Here is a 20494-nt window from a genome sequence, read left to right as displayed (position 1 = left end):
TTCTCTGTTCATAAACAGAACTACCACTGACATTAGAATACTATGTATTCTGAATCCGACAAATTTTCTATGATTGTTTATTGGTTCGAACAGTTTCTTGTAGATCTTTAGGATTCTCTGCCTTGTGCCATCTGTGAGTAGAAACAGTTATACTTCTTTCTTTCCAAGTTGACTGCCTTTTATTTCTTTTGCTTGCCTGACTGCAATGGCTAGAACCTCCAGGACTATGTTGGATAGAAAAGAACAGACGTCCTCGCCTTGTTCCCAACTTTGGAGGAAAATTCAGCCTTTCACTATTAACTATTTTGTTGGCTACTGGTTTTTCATAGATGATCTTTTGCAAGTTTTATCATCGATGAGTAAATGAGCACTGGATTTTGTCAAAACTTTATCTGCATCTACTGAAATAATGCACTCATCGTTTTCAAGAACAGAGATGATAATCTCCCACAGAAATAAAACACATATGGTTCCTGGAATCCCAGACGAGGAATGACTCACTTTCTGGCTATCTTCCTGAAAGTGGATTGAAATAACTCTTCCATAACATGCTGTTGCTCCCGACAAAGAATTTCTGTCATCAGCTCCAACAACACGGGACTCTGCGATAACTCCAATGCATCCAGAAGCTAGAGAAGAAACACACACCAATAATAATGACAATGATGATGATAATAATTGCACTGGATTTGTTTTTTGACAGTTCAAATAAAAAGGGAAAGCAAATTATAACAATTTCACAAAGATTAACAAATGTTAATATATGTCATTTTTGCAGCTATGGAATGCCTGGCATATAACAATGTTCGTTAAATATTTGAGTTTTGATTCTCTCAAAATTTTGCAGATATTCTTCCTCCAACCGTGTTTGGGGCCCTCTCTTCACCTCCACAAGGCCTCTCCTCGGCTCTGGGCCCTCTGGGGGCGGCAGCGTGCGCCCTTCACACCACCCTCACTGCACAGCACACACACTCCAGGCTGTGGGTCCAGTGTTCTCATCTCACCTCCCATCTTCCATCTCCATGTCCTTTTGCTCTACTCTCTAGGAGACAGCTGCAATCTTATCTTCCATTTGGTGAAGGTTTTTAAATTTTTCTTTTGTGTATTTAATTTCCAAGAGCGCTTTCTTGTTCTAGTTCATGCACTTGATATACTGTCTCTCCTCTCTGAAGCTGCTCTGAACAGTCTCTTCGACGTTCTTATCTCGACTTGTTGCCTCTGCTCCCTCTGAGTTCCCTTCTCCTGTTGGTTTACACCTTTCTTAGACTGGAATCTTTCTTCAAAGGTGCCGCGACTGTCTGCACTTGCATTTACGTTAAGGGAAAGTACTAAAGATCTACCCAGAACCTTTGTGGACGTGACAACCATCTGCTGGCAGATTGCTGGGGAGCAGGAAACTCAGATGGTACCAGCATGATGGTGCAGAAAGAACACACCATTCGACAGAGAAATGAGGAGGTTACCACGTCAACCAGGCCACCAGATGCGAGGTCGCTCACAAGGGGACGTGCACGACACCTGCCTCCAGGTGTGCGGTTGTTGCCAGAAGGGTTAGCCTGAATCTCACAGCCAAGCTTGAAGCCTAACTTCCAGTTTAGAGGAAACACAGAGGGTGAGGAAAGCCAAAACGCACCTCAAGGGAGCAATCAGACAAACAGGACAGCATCCGAGAGACGCGCTCGGGCTACTTCCAAAACCCAGTGTCGCAGAGAAATAAAAGGGATGGGGGTGAAGCAGTCCTGGATTTAAAGACACCAGAGACATGACATTCGAGCCAATCGTTAATTAGATCCTGGTTTGAAAAATCCAGCCAAACACAGGGACATCTGGAGAAACGTGACCGTGGACGAAACAGCACAGGGTCTGAGAGCAGCGAGAATTTTCTTGGGCCTGGTATCAGCGTGGTGCCTGCCTCTCAGGAACTGCTGCTGAAACATTCAGGAGTGAAGCACCAGGATGTCTGCAGCTAACTCGCAAGCGTTTCAGTCAGAACACACACGCACACACAGACAAAGCAAACAGGACAAAAAGTTAACTGCTGAATACAAGAGGCGGTTATATGGATGCTTGTTGACTATTCTTCCAACTTCTCTGTATGTTGGAAAGAAAAAAGTCACATCAGGGTAGGGAGGAGAGAACCCATGTGGATGGGTGGTTTGTAAACAGCCTTTCCGTGTGGCTGCGTGGCTTCTGTACAGGATGGTGACTGGGTCCCACAGACCAGAGACCCAGGAATGAGCTGGAAACCTTTTAAGGCTAGACTCAGAATCACAAGCATCACTTCCACTGCATTATTTTCTTGTTACTAGTGAGTCCTTAAGGACAACCCATATGCAACAGGAGAAAAATCAGACTACGTTGCTCAAAATGTATGACGTCTCTTTTTTCCCCATGTGACGGAAAGTCACACCATAAAAACATGTGGACGGGATACACTGGTGCAGACATCCTTGGAGAGTATGTGTATCTCTACCCTGGCACTTATTACAGTGTGTTTTAATCATCGTTTCTTCCTTACTTTACTATAAGCTCCTTGAAAACAAGACAGTATCTTTATTATTGTTGAGTCCATCACGAGTATGGGCGACCACCACCTACCCTCTCTCCAACGGTGATTCTCTCGTTTTCCCTACTGGCTGGCCCCTGAGTTTTAGCTGAGTATACTGCTGCCCAAAATAAGAACATTCACAGTCTCACTCGCTTGTATGTGGCAAGTGGGTTATCAGCAGAATTAATACGTGCAAGGTCTGGATTAAGCCCTTAAAGGAAAGGGATGCTCTCTCCTGCCCTCTCCTCCCTCCTGTTGGCTAGAACGGACAAGATAGGAGCTGGATCAGCCAACCTGGACAAGGTAGATGCTACGTGTGGGGGACAACAGAAAAGAAGAAGGTAAAGGAGACGGGGTCCCTGTAGAGGATCTAGAACTGTACAGGAGGGAGAGAACCTAGCTTCTTGGCTAAGCCCCCGGTGTTTCGGGAACTTACGCTGTATATTAACTAAGTGATACCCACTAGATATTTCTCAAATGACCACTAGTCAACTAAACTTCAGAAACTGCACCATAGGTGATATTCTATTTCTTAGCTCTCTTCGGTATTATTCTTCAAAGCTTATACATTACACATAAAATATTTCACAATTTTTAAATGGGAGAAAAATTAGCCCCAAAGGATTCAGGTACACATCGGCCCCCACAGACAAGCTTTCAAAATGAGTTAAAATGAATCCTTCGAGTTAGAACACTCTCTGACTCTGAATATTTCACTAACTTCTTTTCACCAAGAAATGTTAACAGGAAACAAGCAGTGCTTAATTTTAGTTGCAACTACTAAAAACTAACCTTTTTCATACAGTCCGCGTAGTTATTGTATCGCAGAGTCCCCGGGGGAAACTCTTCAGACTTCATAGGGAAATTAGAAACAATGAACTTCCCGAGAACGTGCTTCAGCTCCTGCAGATGGCCTCCAGTGAGACTGGTGAAGAATGGGAGCAGAATCACAGCCTGGCCCTGCAGAGCGAGAGCAACATGAGACTGGCTTAGGGATTCCACACAACGAGTGCAACGACTGCTTTCTAAAGACTGCGCCAAGAAAGCACCACACGTGTGCACTCCGGGCCCACTTCAGGACACCTCCTCGGCAGCGTCAAACCCACCAGCAAGACGCGGCCTGGCCCTCGGCTTCCACTCTCGGGCTCGCGGGCTGAGGCAGGGCTGTCCCGTGTGAGCACAGGACAGGGCAGCCTGACTCTGCGTGTGGATCTCCTCTGCAAACGCAGCCTCTACTAGAAGCGCGCTGCCTGAGTTCTGTGAGAAAAGACTATTGTGAATACCCTACGGGGCGACTGCGGAACTCAGGGCTTCAGAGCACTCGGTGTGCTTCCTTCCTCCCTTGGGTAGCAGGTCAGTTCCCAGACCTCCTCACGTTGAGAAATGTGAAACCTGACTAATCACATACAGCAGAAAATTCCAAAGAAATACCCTCATGATCCACTACAAAGATGGTTTTCAGGAAGGCCACACTTTACTGCAGTGTAAAATCTAATTACTACAGGACTTTAAAATTACAAAATCTGTTAAGTTCTTGACCCTAAAAGTAAGAGAGATATTTTCTGTTATTAATTAACAGAAAGATGACTGAGGGCCACAGAAGCTGGTGACGGGTACCCGGGCGTCACTGTGCTGGTCTCTCTGCTTCTGAATATGTCTGAAATTTTCCATAATAAGAAAACAGAAAATATCACAAATACACAAAAATACAGAACAGGAAAAAAAATGGAGAACATAATCTGAAAAACATCTTTTCAACCACTTACCTTTAAATGTAGACCCAAATTCGGATCAGCAAGTAGACTAACATACGTTGTAAAAACTTCTGGGAACGCACTGTGATTTGTATTAAAAGATACAGATGAATCAATCTAAAGGAGGGAAAATGAAAACACATTTCTACATTATGCCTCTAATTTCCTTTAATACATTTTTCCGTTTTTAAATTTCAGAAATGACCTATACATTTGTTCTTGGGCGCCAACAGCATTTCAACAATTCCTGTTCTGAAATATTTTAAAACTATCTGCTAAGACAATGCACGTAAAGCTACACTGAGAAGATAAAGAATAAGAAATGAAAATGAGAATAAAAGATAATTACGTAAAATAATGGAAAAGTATAAAATATAAAGTAATCAGCAATTGTCCAAGTTATTTTTTATTTGTCAAACCAATGAGCTTTTCAAGAAGCCTCCATCGAATTTTTAAAGACATAAGCGACAGACGCAGCTACACTTTCAAGGTCTCTCAGAATACCTGCAGAATTTTTGCCAGCAAGGTCAGCACGGCCATTTTGCTGTCCGGGGCAGCATCCCTGGCCCACCACGGGCCGCAGCTCCTCCAGCTCTGCAGGATGGCACCCACCAGTTCCAGGCCTTGGTGCTTCTGACTGGTTCGGTCCCGGAAGCTCTGATCCAACAGGCCATTCAGAACGGCGCTCACCTGAGACAGCGCGGGGTGAAGCAAGAACTCTTACCATCAAGGCTGACAGACACGCAACAGAATTTACTGTCATTTTTCAAAGCTATTCTTGGAAAATGAAGATGCTATTCCTAAAACAGCTGTTTACTTCACAACTCCTCATATCTGAAAACAGCACTTTAACATGTAAATTTTCCCACAAAGGCATACGGTGGTCCCCTTTATGAAATAATGCTTAAACTGCTATCTGTTGTTTTCTTGGTCGGGGCCATTCTCCATGGCAGGGGAAATCAGCTCTCTCTGGTCACCATCACCACCAGATGCACTCATACATGCACACACACACAGGCACGCACACAGGGACACACACACGCTTAGAAACAGCACACACACACATGCACACACGGAAACGCACAGAGTGAAACACACACATGTACACGCACACAGGGACACATGGACACGGGCACACAAGGGCACAGGGAGGTACATGCACATCTCCTGTCCTACTGCCTTCCCAACAGTGATCTCCTAAATTCGGTTAGATTAATTCAATATTCCTGCTGTTGTGACAGGTAGCTCCGCTCACAGATGATCCGAGCTGAGTACTAGCACACATCTCCTTCCTCACATAACATTTTGATCTCCCTGAAGTGAGTACCTGACGCATGAACAACTCGGGTTTGAACTGCGTGGGTGCACTTAACGTGGAAACGCGCACTACGGCGCCGCGCGGTCTGCAGGAGGGGGATCCATGGACACGAGGGCCGACTGTACAGACAGTTGTACGTGGACGTTCGCCTGGCAGAGGGACAGCACCCCAGCTCCCCCACCCCTTAGCTGTTCTCAACGTGACTGTCACTGTTGTCATCAAACTCTCCCAAATTCACTACGTCTCCTCTAGACGTGCAAACGCATCAGGGAGGCTGTGAGCCATCTCTGGGGCACCACCTCGGGAGGGTCAGGGACACCAGTCCGGGTCTTGAGTGGAGGTCACCACCCCCCGCCCCCAGGAGACTCGTCGGCAAACTTCCCGGACCCCACGCCCTCCTTTTTCCCAGCTTCTGCTCCATCTCGGTGGAGAACTTCCCCCGGCAGCTTCCCAGCAAGAGGAGCACAGGACACAGACTCCCATGGGGACCTGGCACACCTGAAACACCTGCACTCGGCTCTCACTCATAATCGTTAATCCTTCCCACTCAGGTGAGAAGTACTCTTTCCGAAACTGTGCACGAAATCTGGCTCACTGTCTCCCAGGCTGCACTCTGCTGTTGCAAAGACAACTGTCATCCAGGTTCCTAATCCTTTTGAAAGACCTTTGGGTTTTTTCTCTTGTAGAAACTTTTCAGCATCTTCTCTCCTGGGGAACCCCTAAGGTTTCAAATTTTCAAGAAGTGTGCTCCGTGTGGAGCTGTTTCCATACAATGCACTGGACATTCGATGGCCTTTTCCATCTGAAACTCAGAATGGTCATTCCTGAAACGTTATCCATGAAGCCTCTACTTGGCTCGTCCTCTGTCAGGGGTGGAGGCCATGGAGCTGGACCTTGTAGATAGATTCCAAGTTTCCTCATCGCTTCTCCATTTTCTGATTTGTAACCTTACTCTACTCTCCATGAGAGTTCCTGAATTTTATCTTCCAAATCCACTTCATCGTTAATTTGTGATATGTATGTTTAATTCACAAATTTTCTTTCTTGTTCTCTGATATTCTTTCTCAATAGCGATTCTTGTTTCACGGATACAGTGTCTTCTCTCACCTCTGAAGTTTCTTTCTTTTTACACCCCATCTCACTGAATAATCTCTGTTTCAGGTGCCTTTTCCCTGCCCGTCCTTTCAGAAGCCCTGTCCTGAATAATCTCTGTTTCAAGTGCCTTTTCCCTGCCTGTCCTTTCAGAAGCCCTTTCCTGAATAATCTCTGTTTCAAGTGCTTTCTCCCTGCCTGTCCTTTCAGAAGCCCTTTCCTGGAGCGCCTGGTGCTTCACAGTGGTCGGTACCCACTGAGGAACGGACAGAAGCGTGAGCAGCGGGCAGGGCTCACCAGCAGCGAGGACACTGGAAGTAGATCTAGTTGGGCTGGGATAACGGTATCTTGATTTTCTCTTAGGCTTTTCAGCACAGTCTGAAATCCTGCCTGAGGGTGTATCTAGCTGACTGTGTTCTGAGAGCCAAATTGAAGAAAATGGCCTAACGCCTCAAGGTTCAGAACTTGGACCGGCTTTCACTTAATTCCCCAGAAGGTATCCTTACATCACAAAGGATCATAAAAAGACCACTAGTAACAATTATACACCAACAAACTGGACAACCTGGAAGAAACAAATAAATTCCTAGAAACAAACAACCTATCAAGGCTGAATCATGGAGAAATAATCTGAACAGACCAATTACTAGCAAGGAGACTGAATCAGTAATCAAAACATCCCAACAAACAAAAGTCCAGAATCAGATGGCTTCAATAGCGAATTCTACCGAAACAATCAAAGAAGAACTAACACCTTCTCAAATTCTGCCAAAGAAGTGGGCGGGGAGGGGGGCACGGAGGAAGCACTTTCAAACTTATTTTACATGGCCAGCGTCACCCCGACACCAACACCAGACGAGGACACCTCAAGAAAAGAAAATTACAGGGAAATATCCCTGAGGAACACAGATGCAAATATCCTCAACAGAGTGTGAGCAAAGCAAATTCCGCAGCACATTAGAAGGGCCACACACCGTGATCAAGCGGGGTTTACCCCAGGTACGCAAGGATGGTCCAGTGTCTGCAAATCAATCAAGGTGATACACCACAGTAACAAAACAGAGGTTAAAAATCATCGGATCATCTCAACAGATGCAGAAAAAGCATTTGACAAAACTCAACGTCCATTCATGATAAAAACTCTCAACAAACAGGTATAGAGGTAATGTACCTCAGCGTAATAAAGGCCATATATGACAAGTCCACAGCTAACATCATACGCAACAGTGGAAAGCTGTAAGCTTTTCCCCTAAGATCAGGAAAAAGACTAGGATGCCCACTCTCGCCACTTTCATTCAACACAATTTCAACATAATATTGGAAGTTCTAGTCATAGCAGTCAGACAAGAAAAAGAAATAAAAGGTATCCTTTCACTCAGAAAAAGCAGAACAGTCTCTATCTGGAGATGATAGGATATATAGAAAACCCTCAAGACTACCAAAAAACTGTTAAAACTAATCTAAAAATGTAGTGAAGATACAGGATACAAAATCAATATACAATTATAACATTCTACATAATAGTATGAATACATAATAGTTCTCAAAAAGATTTGAGAACATGAATAAATGTTTGGATAAATTGAGAGACATACTATAGAAAACGTGGCTTAATTTTTTTAAAGAGGTCACCTTGGTTTAAATATGCTCTATACACATTGTATCACCACTCAAAATCCCTGTATGTTGTGGAGAGGGCTGTAGGAAACTTGGCAAAATGATTCTAAATTTCACTTTAAAGAAAATGTGTAAGTATAGCTTGAAGAATTCTGAAAAACAAAAATACTAAGAAGGAACACTGCCTTACCAGATGTTAAAGTGTATTTTAAAATTGCTGAAATTAAAACAACGTGGTACTGGCTGAAAAACAGATAGGTAAGTAACAAATTAAACAACCTCCGACCTAAATTTGTATAGAGATTCGGATCTGAAAAAGTTAGAAACTTGAATTAATGAGGAAAATATCCATTTGTGAATGAATGTTTGTCCAATATATATCTATTTAGGAAAAAATATTTCTACAGTGCTGTTTGCATTACTTCCATTTGTTTAAAAAAGAAATTATAAAAGTAACAGAAGAAAACATGGGCAGATAGATTTTAGGGATAATATTGGGATGGAGAAAGGCTTTCTAAGTATGACATGAAAAACAGATCAACTGAAAAGAAGACTGGTATCTTCTTTAACTATAAAAAACCAAATACTTCTGTACGGAATAAACACTCCAACTGAGAAAGACAAATGGTCAGTAGGAAAAAGGACTTTCTGCATACATGACAGACAGAGGTCTGCTACACTTAGTATACAAAAATTTTACAAATTAATAAGAAAATACAGGGCTCCCCTGGTGGCGCAGTGGTTGAGAGTCCGCCTGCCAAAGCAGGCAACGCGGGTTCGTGCCCTGGTCCGGGAGGATCCCGCATGCCGCGGAGCGGCTGGGCCCGTGAGCCATGGCCGCTGAGCCTGTGAGTCCGGAGCCCGTGCTCCGCAACGGGAGAGGCAACAACAGTGAGAGGCCCGCGCACCGCAAAAAAAAAAAAAAAAGAAAATACAACCCAAGAGAAAAATGGCAAAACACAAAACTACGGCATATACCAGAAACACGCTGGCTGCTCAAAAAAAATCAGTGTGAAACCAAGATCAGAAGAATTGAGGAACTAACGTTAAACTTGGGGATAAAAGTACAAAGTGGGATTCTCACCACTGGAGTAGTACAGTGCTTTTGCTATGGTTCAAAGCATTTCAAACTTCACTACGTTGCTTAAAGAAATACCTAGGTTATATACTTGATTCTAATCTTCACTAAAGATGTTTCTTTAGAAAAAAGGTATCTTTACCCTCAACTATGCCCAGGGTCCCCCAGACAAGAGGGTCTGCGCCTCCAGCCTCCTGCACCTCGCAAGGACAGGGAGAGCCCACGGGAGCCGGCTAACAGTCACCCGATTCCCCCACTGCTCCAGGCCGCCTGCACACCAAGGCCTCACTGCAGCCTTCTCGGACTCTGAAGTCTGTTACTGCTTGTCCTTTTGCTTTCTAGCTTCCAAAATGTTGTCACTCTTGTCTTTTCTCCTTTTCTGTATCCTTTAAGACTGTGCTTTCAAAAAAACAAAAAAACAAACCACACTGTAGAGGGATCTAGGGAGGAGGTGGCGATAAATGAGTATGGTTTCTTCCCCGTAAGTCTGAAGAGCTTACAAGCTCGAAATGCTGTATTTCCTAAGTGTTGTGGGTCTACTGCAATTTTATTTCAAACTTCTAAAAATACAAATTTCTAGCGCAATCTACAAAATCTTCCCCTACAAGAGACAACTAGCACTGCTTGGAATAAAAGCTTATTAACTCAGCAGGAAATTATGCCTCTCCCTTAGAATGATCATTCCAACAGTTAATTTTTGATTGTCTACCGACCAAGTTAAATTTCAAAATTTTGTGTTTAGCAAACAAATCAACTATATATTAAATACTGATGTGGAATTCCTTGGCGCAGTGGTTAAGAATCCGCCAGCCAATGCAGGGGACACAGGTTCGAGCCCTAGTCCAGGAAGATCCCACACACCGCGGAACAACTAAGCCCACGCGCCACAACTACTCAGCCTGTGCTCTAGAGCCTGTGCGCCACAACTACTGGAGCCCACGCACCACAACTACTGAAGCCCACGGGCCTAGAGCCCGTGCTCTGCAACAAGAGAGGCCACCGCAATGAGAAGCCCGCGCACCGCTACAAAGAGTAGCCCCCGCTCACCACAACTAGAGAAAGCCCGCACACAGCAATGAAGACCCAACACAGCCATAAATAAATAAATAAATGTATTAAAAAAATATATTGATCTGCACAGGTTCAATCTGAGGGGGCAAAGGGACTACAGCAGGAACACGTGGGAAATGAGGACTCAGCCTCGAGACCATGGAAGCCATGAACAGGGAGGACTGCGGCACATCAGGACCGGCTGCGGCCGGTGGGAATGAAAAGGCAGGCCGGCCTTTCCAGGGATGGAACCCGTACCCCCTGCATTTGAATGCGAAGTCTTAACCACTGGACCAGCAGGGAAGTCCCTCACTTTGTTTTACTGATGTATTATTTCAGGCATACAGCAACCCTTTTATAAGCATTACTAAAGAAAATATACTGTATTAAAAGGAAAAATCCATTACCATTTTGGGATTATCCACAGACGATTTCATGAGCTCCAATACAGCAACATCTAGATTTTTCAACAGTTCAGTGTTGATTGTTTCTGAGAACAAGCTGTAGAAATACTGTCCGTGAGAGAAGGTGATGATGTTCCTCTGGGACCCTCCTGAGGATGGCATGGACACCACCGCCGTGTCCAGGAGAAGACCCACCAGGTGCTCACACTGCAAAGAGGAAAGAGAAGGGCTGTGGCACACGACTCCCCGGGCGGCTGTGAGCTCCGACAGCAGAGAACAGAGTCAGCAGGGGCCTGGTCCTGGGAGGCCTGGGTTGGTCTAACTGCAGGCGTTCAACATGGCTCCACTTTCCAGGTCTTACTCTGGGCGAGAACTCTCTCCCTGACCCTCGTGTCTCCCAGTGCTCCACAGAATCTCGTGGCTGTGGCTTTGAGGGGAGAGTCTAGGAAGGCTGAGGACTGTTTGCACTCAGTGGACAAAGGGGCACGAGAAGGGGAGGTGGGTGCACTGCGGAACCACAGCTAGAGAGACTGTGAGGCCAGCCCTGCACAGCTCAGAAGGCCCTGAGCACTTTGTGGGGTGTCTGGAATGCTCCTCCAGGGCCTCTCCCACATCAGCCTCTGAAGAGTTGCCCAGGATGGAGGAAGCAGAGGCCACTGTGTCAACACAGGTCGGCTTTGCAGTCACAAATTGCTCTCTGCCTGAAGGCCTTTTGGAAATAAACTGGGATAGACAAAACTTCAGCTTAAGAAGGTCATTCTACTCCTTTTATATTAAAAATAAAAAAAAACTTTTAGAAAGTCATCTCTGGTAAATCAGGTAAAGTCCTTTTGCAGCTAGGAAGTTACCCAGCTAAATTCCCGTTTGCAGAGACGCTGCATGTGAGTGATGCCCGACATCACTGGGACCGCACACGTGCACACAGCTGTTTTTCCTACCTGTCCTCCACAAGCAAAGGCCAACTCCAGAAGTCCATTGGCGAGCCGCTTGCAGCTGGGGTCCAGTGAGGGCAGGCACTGCCCTTCGACTCCAGGTGCGATGCTTTTATAAACCAGGGAGAGAAGCTTTGTGCCGAGAGAATGCGGCTGATCTGCAGACTAGAATAAAGCAACACTGAAATACCCAACAGTGAGGTATGACATAGAAAAACACAATCTCACACCTTTCATTAATACAAATCCACGCTCACCAACACTGACCACTGCCTTCCAACTGTCAGGGACACTTTCACGCACCTCTGACTCCCGGCCACACAGGCACAAGAGCAGCTAGTGCCTAAAGGTCTTCAGAAGGTGCTGGAAATATTCAAGTGGCCTTTATTTTCATTTTACATTAATAAACTTTTACACTTACTGTCACATTTACACTCTAGGCAACACTGCCATGTGTGGAGCAAGTATTTCTCTAATTTCTATCTCGGCATGCTCTGTACGTTAACCGATATTTTAAAAAGGCTATAAATAAATCGACAAACTGGCATAATGAGCTAAGAGAAATGTAAAACAAACTGGCACAGTTACCTGCGATGGCGCCATAACATGCAGAAAGCCAGCCCTGTGAAGCTGCTTCCAGGCCGACACGACAGACGCCAGCTCGGCCCGACTAGCGTGAGCGTCCAGGCCATAAAGGTCAACAGTGCAGAGCTCCTCAATGCTGGCCGTGCAGGGAAGACAAAAGGAAACCAGGTGAGTGCCGGTCTCATGACGTTACAGGACACTGAAGACTGTGTGCGTCCTGCTGCAATGTATTTACTAGCTTCCCAGTGCCCCAGTCCACCGCAAGGTCCTGGACAGCAAACCCAGGTTAAGCAAACTAGGGTGCGTGCCAATGCCGCAGGGACCACTCGGTGCCACCCGCAGGCTGTCTGCTGCCCTGAGGGCTAAGCCATGGAGGGGCCTCTGTGCCCCGCCCTCACCCCCACCCCGCCCCGAGGCTGCCCTGGAAGCCCCACCTCCGTGTCGTGACCTCCTCCCTGAGGCATGCCTCCAGCGCAGCGCAGTGCGGGGACGTCTTCAGGGCCTTCAGAAGGCCCACGCACACACTGGGGAGGTGGTCCATCACCCGGAAGTCCCCGACGTTGAAGCCCACGCTCGAGGGCGCACACAGTGTTCTCACCAGGAGCTTCGTAAGGTCTGCGCTGCACGAATCCTTCCCAAGGAGCTGCACAGACACACCCATCGGTCAGCGTTGGGACTTTCACCGCAGTGGACGGCCCAACAAGCGGGAAGGATGGGGTGGGGCTCAGACAGCACACAGTTCAGGCTCTGCGGTCCCTAGGTCTCCGCCGCGTGGACCTGACTGCCGTCACGGCGGAAGAGCAACCGTGGACCACACGTGGACAGGAGGGCCCGGAGGTGCCCCAGAGAAACCTTCACAGGGTGGCGCCATGGGCTTCCAGCCCTGGCAGAGTCAGGGCCTGGCGCATCGCAGGCGCTGAGCGGGCACTGACGGGATGCGGGTCTCAGCCTCACAGACACATTTACAGATGCTGGCTGATGCGCGTTTCGTCAGGCAGATGCTCGATCACAGCATAACACACAGTAGCCAATGAACATCTAGGAAAACTGCGTCTTATGTGCACAGTGAGAATCGGAAGCACACGCAGAGTTTTATCATTATTTTCAAGAAGAGACAACTCCTACAGCAAGGGGAAGTTCTAAGAAGGCCAGAACCACCAGTGGGTAGCCAAGCACAGGCCCCTTGATCAGGGCAGCGGGCGGGCCTACCTCCCAGCTGTCTGGGGAGGTGCCAAGCAGCGTTGTGGAGAACTCCAGGACCCGGACCACCACCGTGCATCTGCTGTAACTGTATCTTTCTGCCTCCTGTGGGCTGGGTCTGTCACCTGCGGCCCCGGCACCAAAGCACTTTTCTGCCGCCGTGATATCATGCAGAGCAATGCTTTCTAAGAAGAAAGCCACTGCTTTCCAAAGTGAAGACTGTGTTTCAGCACCTAGAAAAAATTGTATTAAAATGTTAACATACACTTCCTTCTAAACCCACTAAGATTAACGTAAAGTTCCGTCTTTAAGTATAGGTGTGATATACTTTCAGTCAAAATTTTAAAAGTTTTAATAAAAGCTGAATAAAACAGCACTTATTTCTTCTCATTTCAAAACACCACCTGAACAGAGCTCAACTGCAGACTCGTACAGTAAGAACACACCTACGGAAGGTTAGGTCTTGGCTCTCAAACACTACCATGGGACCATAAATTAACATGATCTTTCTGAAGGGCTATTTGCCAAATCGTACTAAAAGCTTAAAAACACGTGCACACCAATTTCTATCAAAGGCTTAAAAGCTCATATGCTTTGATCCAGCACTGAAATTGTATCCTCGGGAAATAATGGCAGAATTGCAAAGATGTGCTTTGAAGATGTTAATTTTAGCATTGTTCTTAATAATAAAAAAATAGGAGCAGCCTAAATGTCCTTCAGAGGGCAACGGAGAGACACGCCACGGCAGTGGCCTTTACGCAGGAGGCTGCGACTGGCGTCCTATGGGATCAATTTCAGATCAACTCCCCAGCGGGTTTCTCCCAGAACTCGCGAGTGTGAGACACGCTCCGCCACAGGAAGGACGGACATGCTGTTCTCCACTCCGCAATCCGAGCACAGCTCACCGTTCTGGGGTAAAGGCAGGGGACACGTGACAACAATGGTGCACAAGCCAGGGGAGTGAACAAAGGTGGCGGCTGGTTAGGTCCTCTAGGGGACGGCTTCCAGGTCTTTGTTCTCCTTAGATTTAAGGAAGGCGATCAAACTGTCAACTGACAGGTCATTATGTATTCAAAAAACTGGGAGAAAATGTGTTCAGAACTGCATTCTCAAACACCAGAGACCCTGAACCCAACAGGCCAGGGGCCGTCTGACTCCTCCCAACCCCGTCACCTCTGACAGGCCTGCGGAGAGAAGAGCAGGCCCTCTGCTCAGACGCCGCCCCGGCTGGAACGGAGACCCCCCCCCGCCCCGCCCCCCCCCCCCCCAAACAGTCATGCAAAGAGCACAGCCCATTCTGAGGGCAAGTCTGAGGCTCCGCCCATGGTACGGGGCGGCAGGAGAACGGCCAGCTGCTCCGAGAACCCTGAAGCAGAGAGCACACCTGCCAGGCGACAGCCAGCTCCAGGTGCTGCTTCCCAGGGGACACCATTCCCAGAGCCAGCGCCTGCCCTCGTGGGCCACCGGGGCCCCCAGGGGGACAGAGCCTGCCCAGCACTCACATCCCACCCGCCTGACGTCCTTTGCAAACAACACCGTCACTACTGCACTACAACAGAGAAGCTCCAGGGACAGAAAGATGCGAGAAAACTAAAGACCCGCTCCACAGAGACATGGCACAAGACCAGAGGGCCTCAGGAAAACCTCAGAAGGTTACTTTGCACAAGGGTCACTGAGAACCTGTGCACAGGGCAAGAAAGCAGCACAGACTCCGGGCGGGGAGCCCCCCACCCTCACTGTGAGCTCGGAGACGCAGGCAGAGCTGAAGAAATGACACCCCGTGATCCTGTCCAACCAAAACCCCACCCATCTTGGCCCCGGCATGGTTCCAGGCAGAGCCGGACGGTGCTGACCCAGGGAGGCTCTACCCACCCAGGAGCTGGGCGGCACCAAGGGTCCCTGCGCCCAGGAAGGTGTTGTAGCACTCCAGCGCAGCCAGCAGCGCGTCCATCCACTGCAGCGTGGCACGCAGGCTGAACGGCCCGCGCAGCTGGCGGAGGGTGGGCTGGGTGAGGATGCCGGCTGGCGGACCGCAGGCTCCTCCGCCCTCAAATGCGTTTATGAGGAAGGAAATGCCTTCCTTCTGGATCAGGTCTCTCAGCCACAGGGAAGGGGATTTGTTGCCTTAAAAGAGAAATAAGATTAAAACACACATATAAATCACTTTCATGGAGTTAAAATCACTTGATCTAATCACTGTACCTAATTAAAAACAGCATCTCCCAATAATAAGAAACAAAAATTAAAAGTGTGGTATGTTAAAAATGTAATCAGACCAGAACAAGACAGGCAATATCACAATATTTCAAATAGTTTTCCATAAATGTCCCACATAAACGACCTACCAGTGCACTGAAATTCCAAAATGATCCAGGATAGTCTTATTTTAACCACAGCACTCACAACTTGCTCACTGTACTTACTGTCAAGAAAGTATTTCCACCAAAAGCCATTCTCTTCAGTTTCTTTAAACATTATTAACATAGTCGGATACCACCTGAATACCTATAAACTTCATACTCTTTCTCTTGCCTTTTTTCTTGAAAGTCATTATTGCTTTTTTTACGGAATAAACACAGAGCAGTCAGACACTCCAGCCCCTCTGCCTGTGCCACTGGCGGCCGCGGGGACCAGGCCTCACCAGGCTGCTTCCTCGTCCACGGTGAGACGCACACAGTATCTACCTCTGAGGTTGTCACCAAGGCGAAGTGAACTGAAGCAGTTAATATCTGAAAAAGCACTTAGAATAGCATCTACCACGTGGTAAGTGCCGTGCTTATTAAATAAAAGAGTCAAATGATCTGCTTTTGAAAAGATATTTTTCTTTTAGGTATTAATCATTTTCTAAATTAAAGAAAAAAACATTAAAGTGTATTTTGTATGCTCTGAAATCAGTGGCTGTGAAAGGTCAAGTCATTCTGACCCTAATGAAGGTACAGAAGAATCCAAAACAGTAATGTAATTCTGATGCAAAAGAAGAACTGGGGGCTTCCCTGGTGGTGCGGTGGTTAAGAATCCACCTGCCGATGCAGGGGACGTGCGTTCGAGCCCTGGTCTGGGAAGATCCCACGTGCCACGGAGCAACTAAGCCCATGAGCCACAACTACTGAGCCTGCGTCCTGGAGCCCGTGCACCACAACTACTGAGCCTGCGCTCTAGAGCCCGTGAGCCACAACTACTGAAGCCCGTGCGCCTAGAGCCCGTGCTCCACAACAGGAGAAGCCACCGCAATGAGAAGCCCGCGCACCACAACGAAGAGTAGCCCCCACTCTCCACAACTAGAGAAAGCCTGCACGCAGCAACAAAGACCCAATGTAGCCAAAAATAAATAAATAAATAAATTTATTTTAAAAAAAAGAAGAAATTTTTTTTTACTGTGTCAAAAATACCTCTCACAAGCTATATAAGTAAAAGACTAGTACCATGTTTTCAGGGGTTGTTTTAGAAGAAATATTAAACTTTCCATTATTTTCACTAAGAAGAAATGAATAAAACTGTAACCATGAGTGAAAAACACTACTATATTTAAATTCTACGTCGAGTGCTAGCTAAGAGCGGCAGAAGAGGACGTGCAGAAAGGAAGGACCTGGGAAGACAGGTCTAGAGGGAAGCAAGACAAGTCGAGGATTGGGGGGGGGCCCTCCCCACTGTGAGGTGGTCTCTGTCTCTCTGCCTCTCCACCCAATCCGCCCCCACTCCCCGGTGTCGGCATCGGAAGGCCCCGACACGCAGCGGGGACACACCTGCACCTGTCATAACGTCCCATGGGTCTGGGTGTCCACATACCCGGCCCGACCACGCACACGGTACTACTGCAGGACACGGGACCTTGAAAATCACAGGGGCAAAGTCAAAGAAGAGGGCAGACACCCCACTGGAAGACACAGAAGAGGTGAGTCACGGTGGTAGCAGGGCAAGGTTCACCAGTACTCAGCATCCTGTGCTTACTAACAAAGACCACTCTGAGAGGCAGAGCGCTATTACTTCCCTGAAAGTATGTAGCAGGCAGCTACGAAGAAGAGCAGCGGAAACGTCTGCGATCAGCCAAGCTGACGCCGCTGGAACCGCGGGGCCTGCAGCCAGCAGTGCTACCTCCGCAGTCTGGGCCTTAGTTTCCTCTAAAAATAAGGAGAAGATGCCCCGCCCTCCATCCCATCCACTCTTCACTGACTTCGTTGTGAGAATGACAACAGGTAAAGCAAACTTGTTAACTAAAAGCAGTAAGCGTATATAAAATACTAATAATGTTTTTAAAACAATTCTCTACATTAAAAAACACAAATATACATTTCTACCATATACGTAAAATTATAGTCTAGTAGATAATTACATTCTCTGTATTTATATGGTATACGTAATGCATAGTATGAATACAATCACAACATACAGTATGCAGAATATATAGTATTTAACATAACGCATTCCACAGTATACCTCACGTTCGAGCATAACACATGCAGCACCCTTCTAAGTCTCAGAATGACATGCAGTCATTTCCACCTGCTGCCCCTGAAGCAGCCCCGCAGAGGCCCTCCAAGCCCCTTGCTCAAGAGAACCAGCTCACGGTCCGCTGTGTGCGGGCACCTCCTCACCCAGATGCACATGCCCTGGTTCTGGACTAGTGCCCGGTGCACGTGAAGGGGAGCCAGGGCCGGAGTCTGTCCTGGGGCACAGCTTCCCCATGCCTGAGCTACCGAACCCCACACCTGAGCTACCAATACATTTATTCCTGAGAAATTTAGAAATTGTCTCAAGTCTCTTAAGTAGTTTAATGGTTTAGTACAGTAACGACTGAAAAGCATAGGTCCATTGCTTTCCTTTAATACCAAATGATCTGAGATCATTCAGACTTAGGAGTCTGGCAATTCCTTATTAATTACAGGCCAAAAAACACAACTGCATTACTTCATTAACTATTTTTTTAATATATATAACTGTTTTTTTTAAATTTATACTTGGCTGCATTGAGTCTGCTGCTGCACGTGGCTTGCTCTAGTTGTGGCGAGCAGGGGCTACTCTTCCTTGCGGTGCGTGGGCTTCTCATTGCGGTGGCTTCTCTTGTTGAGGAGCATGGGCTCTAGGCATGAGGGCTTCAGTAGTTGCAGCACGCAGGCTCAGCAGTTGTGGCTCGCAGGCTCTAGAGCACAAGCTCAGTAGTTGCGGCACACGGGCTCAGTAGTTGTGACTTGCGAGCTCTAGAGCACAGGCTCAGTAGTTGTGGTGCACGGGCTTAGTTGCTCTGCGGCATGCGGGATCTTCCCGGACCAGGGCTCGAACCCGTGTCCCCTGCACTGGCAGGCAGATTCTTCACCACTGCGCCACCAGGGAAGTCCCGCTTCATTAACTATTAATAAGATTTCTAAACCTTAATTGAATATCGTGTTAACTACTATGGTCATCCAATCCTTCCTTCTTTCTTTTAAGTGGGACAGAAAAGCAAAGATGCGGAATAAAAGGTACTAGGAAATTCTAAGTTCACCTCTTCTGTATCGTCTAACATCAAAAGCATTTTTTTCTTTCCTTCTATAAATCTTTGAGAAATGTACAGCCATAATTTATCACGTCTTACAAATGATCTGTAATGATTATTTTTTGTACTTATTCTTTGTATGTATTAGAACGTACTTATTTTTTATATTTATTAGAACATATTACATTTATCTAAATAATGGAAATATCATGTTTTATATAAGTGCGTCTCTAAACTACTAGCAAAAGTCATTTATAGGGCATAAAGACCATCATACCTGGCAACAAAGGAACAAACTTATAAAAGAGTTCTATGGACTTGTGTCGACATTCTGTCTGGGGCCTCCCACAATTGGAGAAAAGCCACTGGACCACGTCTGATAAACACAAGGGTGCCGTAGGTGGAAAGCCTCTGCATGGAGAATACATGTATTTAATATTCACACTCCAACATTCAGCATTTAGCTGGCCCCAGAGTCTAAAAACCATACATTCAATTTTGCTACCCTGATACATGTAGAAACCATATTTAAAGGCATTCAATTTATTTTTAGTGTATTATCATTAGAATACAATCAAAACGTCACAGGTGAAATAGGTCCTAAATGCTGCCTTCCTTTTATTTTTTTAATTGAGGGAAAATTAAAAAGCATTTCTTAAAAGATCAGCACCAAGTCTTTGCATGTTCCCTTTTCAATGCACTGTAAACTGAAAGGGGGTTTAGGTTCTGAAGTAGTGCTTCTCAAACTGTGGTCCCTGGACCAGCTACATCAGTATTAGCTTGGCAGAAAGGCAAATTCTCAGCCCCACCCTAAACCTACTGAAGCCAATTCCAGAGCAAGGCCCAGCGACCTGTACTGTATGTAACCAGACCCCAAGGTAATTCTACTGCTCAAGTGTGAGCATGAATGACCTGGAGAGATGTCATACTCGCGGCAGAATCTGGAAGAATCAATTTTAAAACCACAGAGGGAGTATTAATGTCCAGTCTACAGGCTATGCTTCTGCAGAGTGGTGGGCGCCAGCAGACACCAGAGCCCCCAGACCCCTGCACAGACCTGGGGGAAGAGGCATGGCACACCCGCACCCCGTCTGAGAAAGAGACCTTGCCGGGATGGAAATGGGAGCAAAGACTGGAAACCACTGGGCAATAAGCCAGCCTTGGCTTTGAGTGGCTTTATTTCATAATCTGCAACCTCATTCTGTCAAAATCCTACTATTTCAATATTTTAGTTCTTACATTTCAAATCTACTCCATAACAAACAGCTCATGCAGATTCCAAGCAAATAATTCCACACCAAATTCGTATTCAGAATTAGTGCAGACAAAAGTCTCAGTTACAAAGCTGATTTTCAAGTTGTATCCACTATCCCAACCAAGATGACACCTTAAACAAAGCACTTTCAAACATAAAACTTTTAAGTTACTTTGGAAAATTGACTCTTT

General features: G+C 46.5%; 1 protein-coding gene across 10 annotated transcripts in view; it reads right to left on the bottom strand.

Annotated features, from left to right (window-relative positions):
* PRKDC (protein kinase, DNA-activated, catalytic subunit) overlaps positions 1 to 20494 on the bottom strand; it is a 178951-nt gene that overhangs the window by 101904 nt on the left and 56553 nt on the right. For all 10 annotated transcript variants that reach the window (XR_010936560.1, XM_067712375.1, XM_067712380.1 and 7 more), the window contains exons 30-40: positions 19326 to 19459; positions 15451 to 15702; positions 13588 to 13811; positions 12813 to 13021; positions 12382 to 12514; positions 11800 to 11958; positions 10865 to 11068; positions 4807 to 4992; positions 4315 to 4419; positions 3341 to 3508; positions 502 to 629 (exon numbers count right to left, since the gene is read on the bottom strand). Coding sequence is in view for 9 of the 10 variants with exons in the window: in XM_067712375.1 (XP_067568476.1) it covers positions 502 to 629; positions 3341 to 3508; positions 4315 to 4419; positions 4807 to 4992; positions 10865 to 11068; positions 11800 to 11958; positions 12382 to 12514; positions 12813 to 13021; positions 13588 to 13811; positions 15451 to 15702; positions 19326 to 19459 (1902 nt within the window). In the remaining variant the exon portion in view is untranslated. The remainder of the gene's footprint in view (positions 1 to 501; positions 630 to 3340; positions 3509 to 4314; positions 4420 to 4806; positions 4993 to 10864; positions 11069 to 11799; positions 11959 to 12381; positions 12515 to 12812; positions 13022 to 13587; positions 13812 to 15450; positions 15703 to 19325; positions 19460 to 20494) is intronic.

Source organism: Pseudorca crassidens, chromosome 17 (genome assembly GCF_039906515.1).
Source record: "Pseudorca crassidens isolate mPseCra1 chromosome 17, mPseCra1.hap1, whole genome shotgun sequence".
NCBI classification, from domain to species: domain Eukaryota; kingdom Metazoa; phylum Chordata; class Mammalia; order Artiodactyla; family Delphinidae; genus Pseudorca; species Pseudorca crassidens.
The sequence above is the reverse complement of the archived record's forward strand: the minus strand, read 5'-3'. Positions and strand labels throughout refer to the sequence as shown.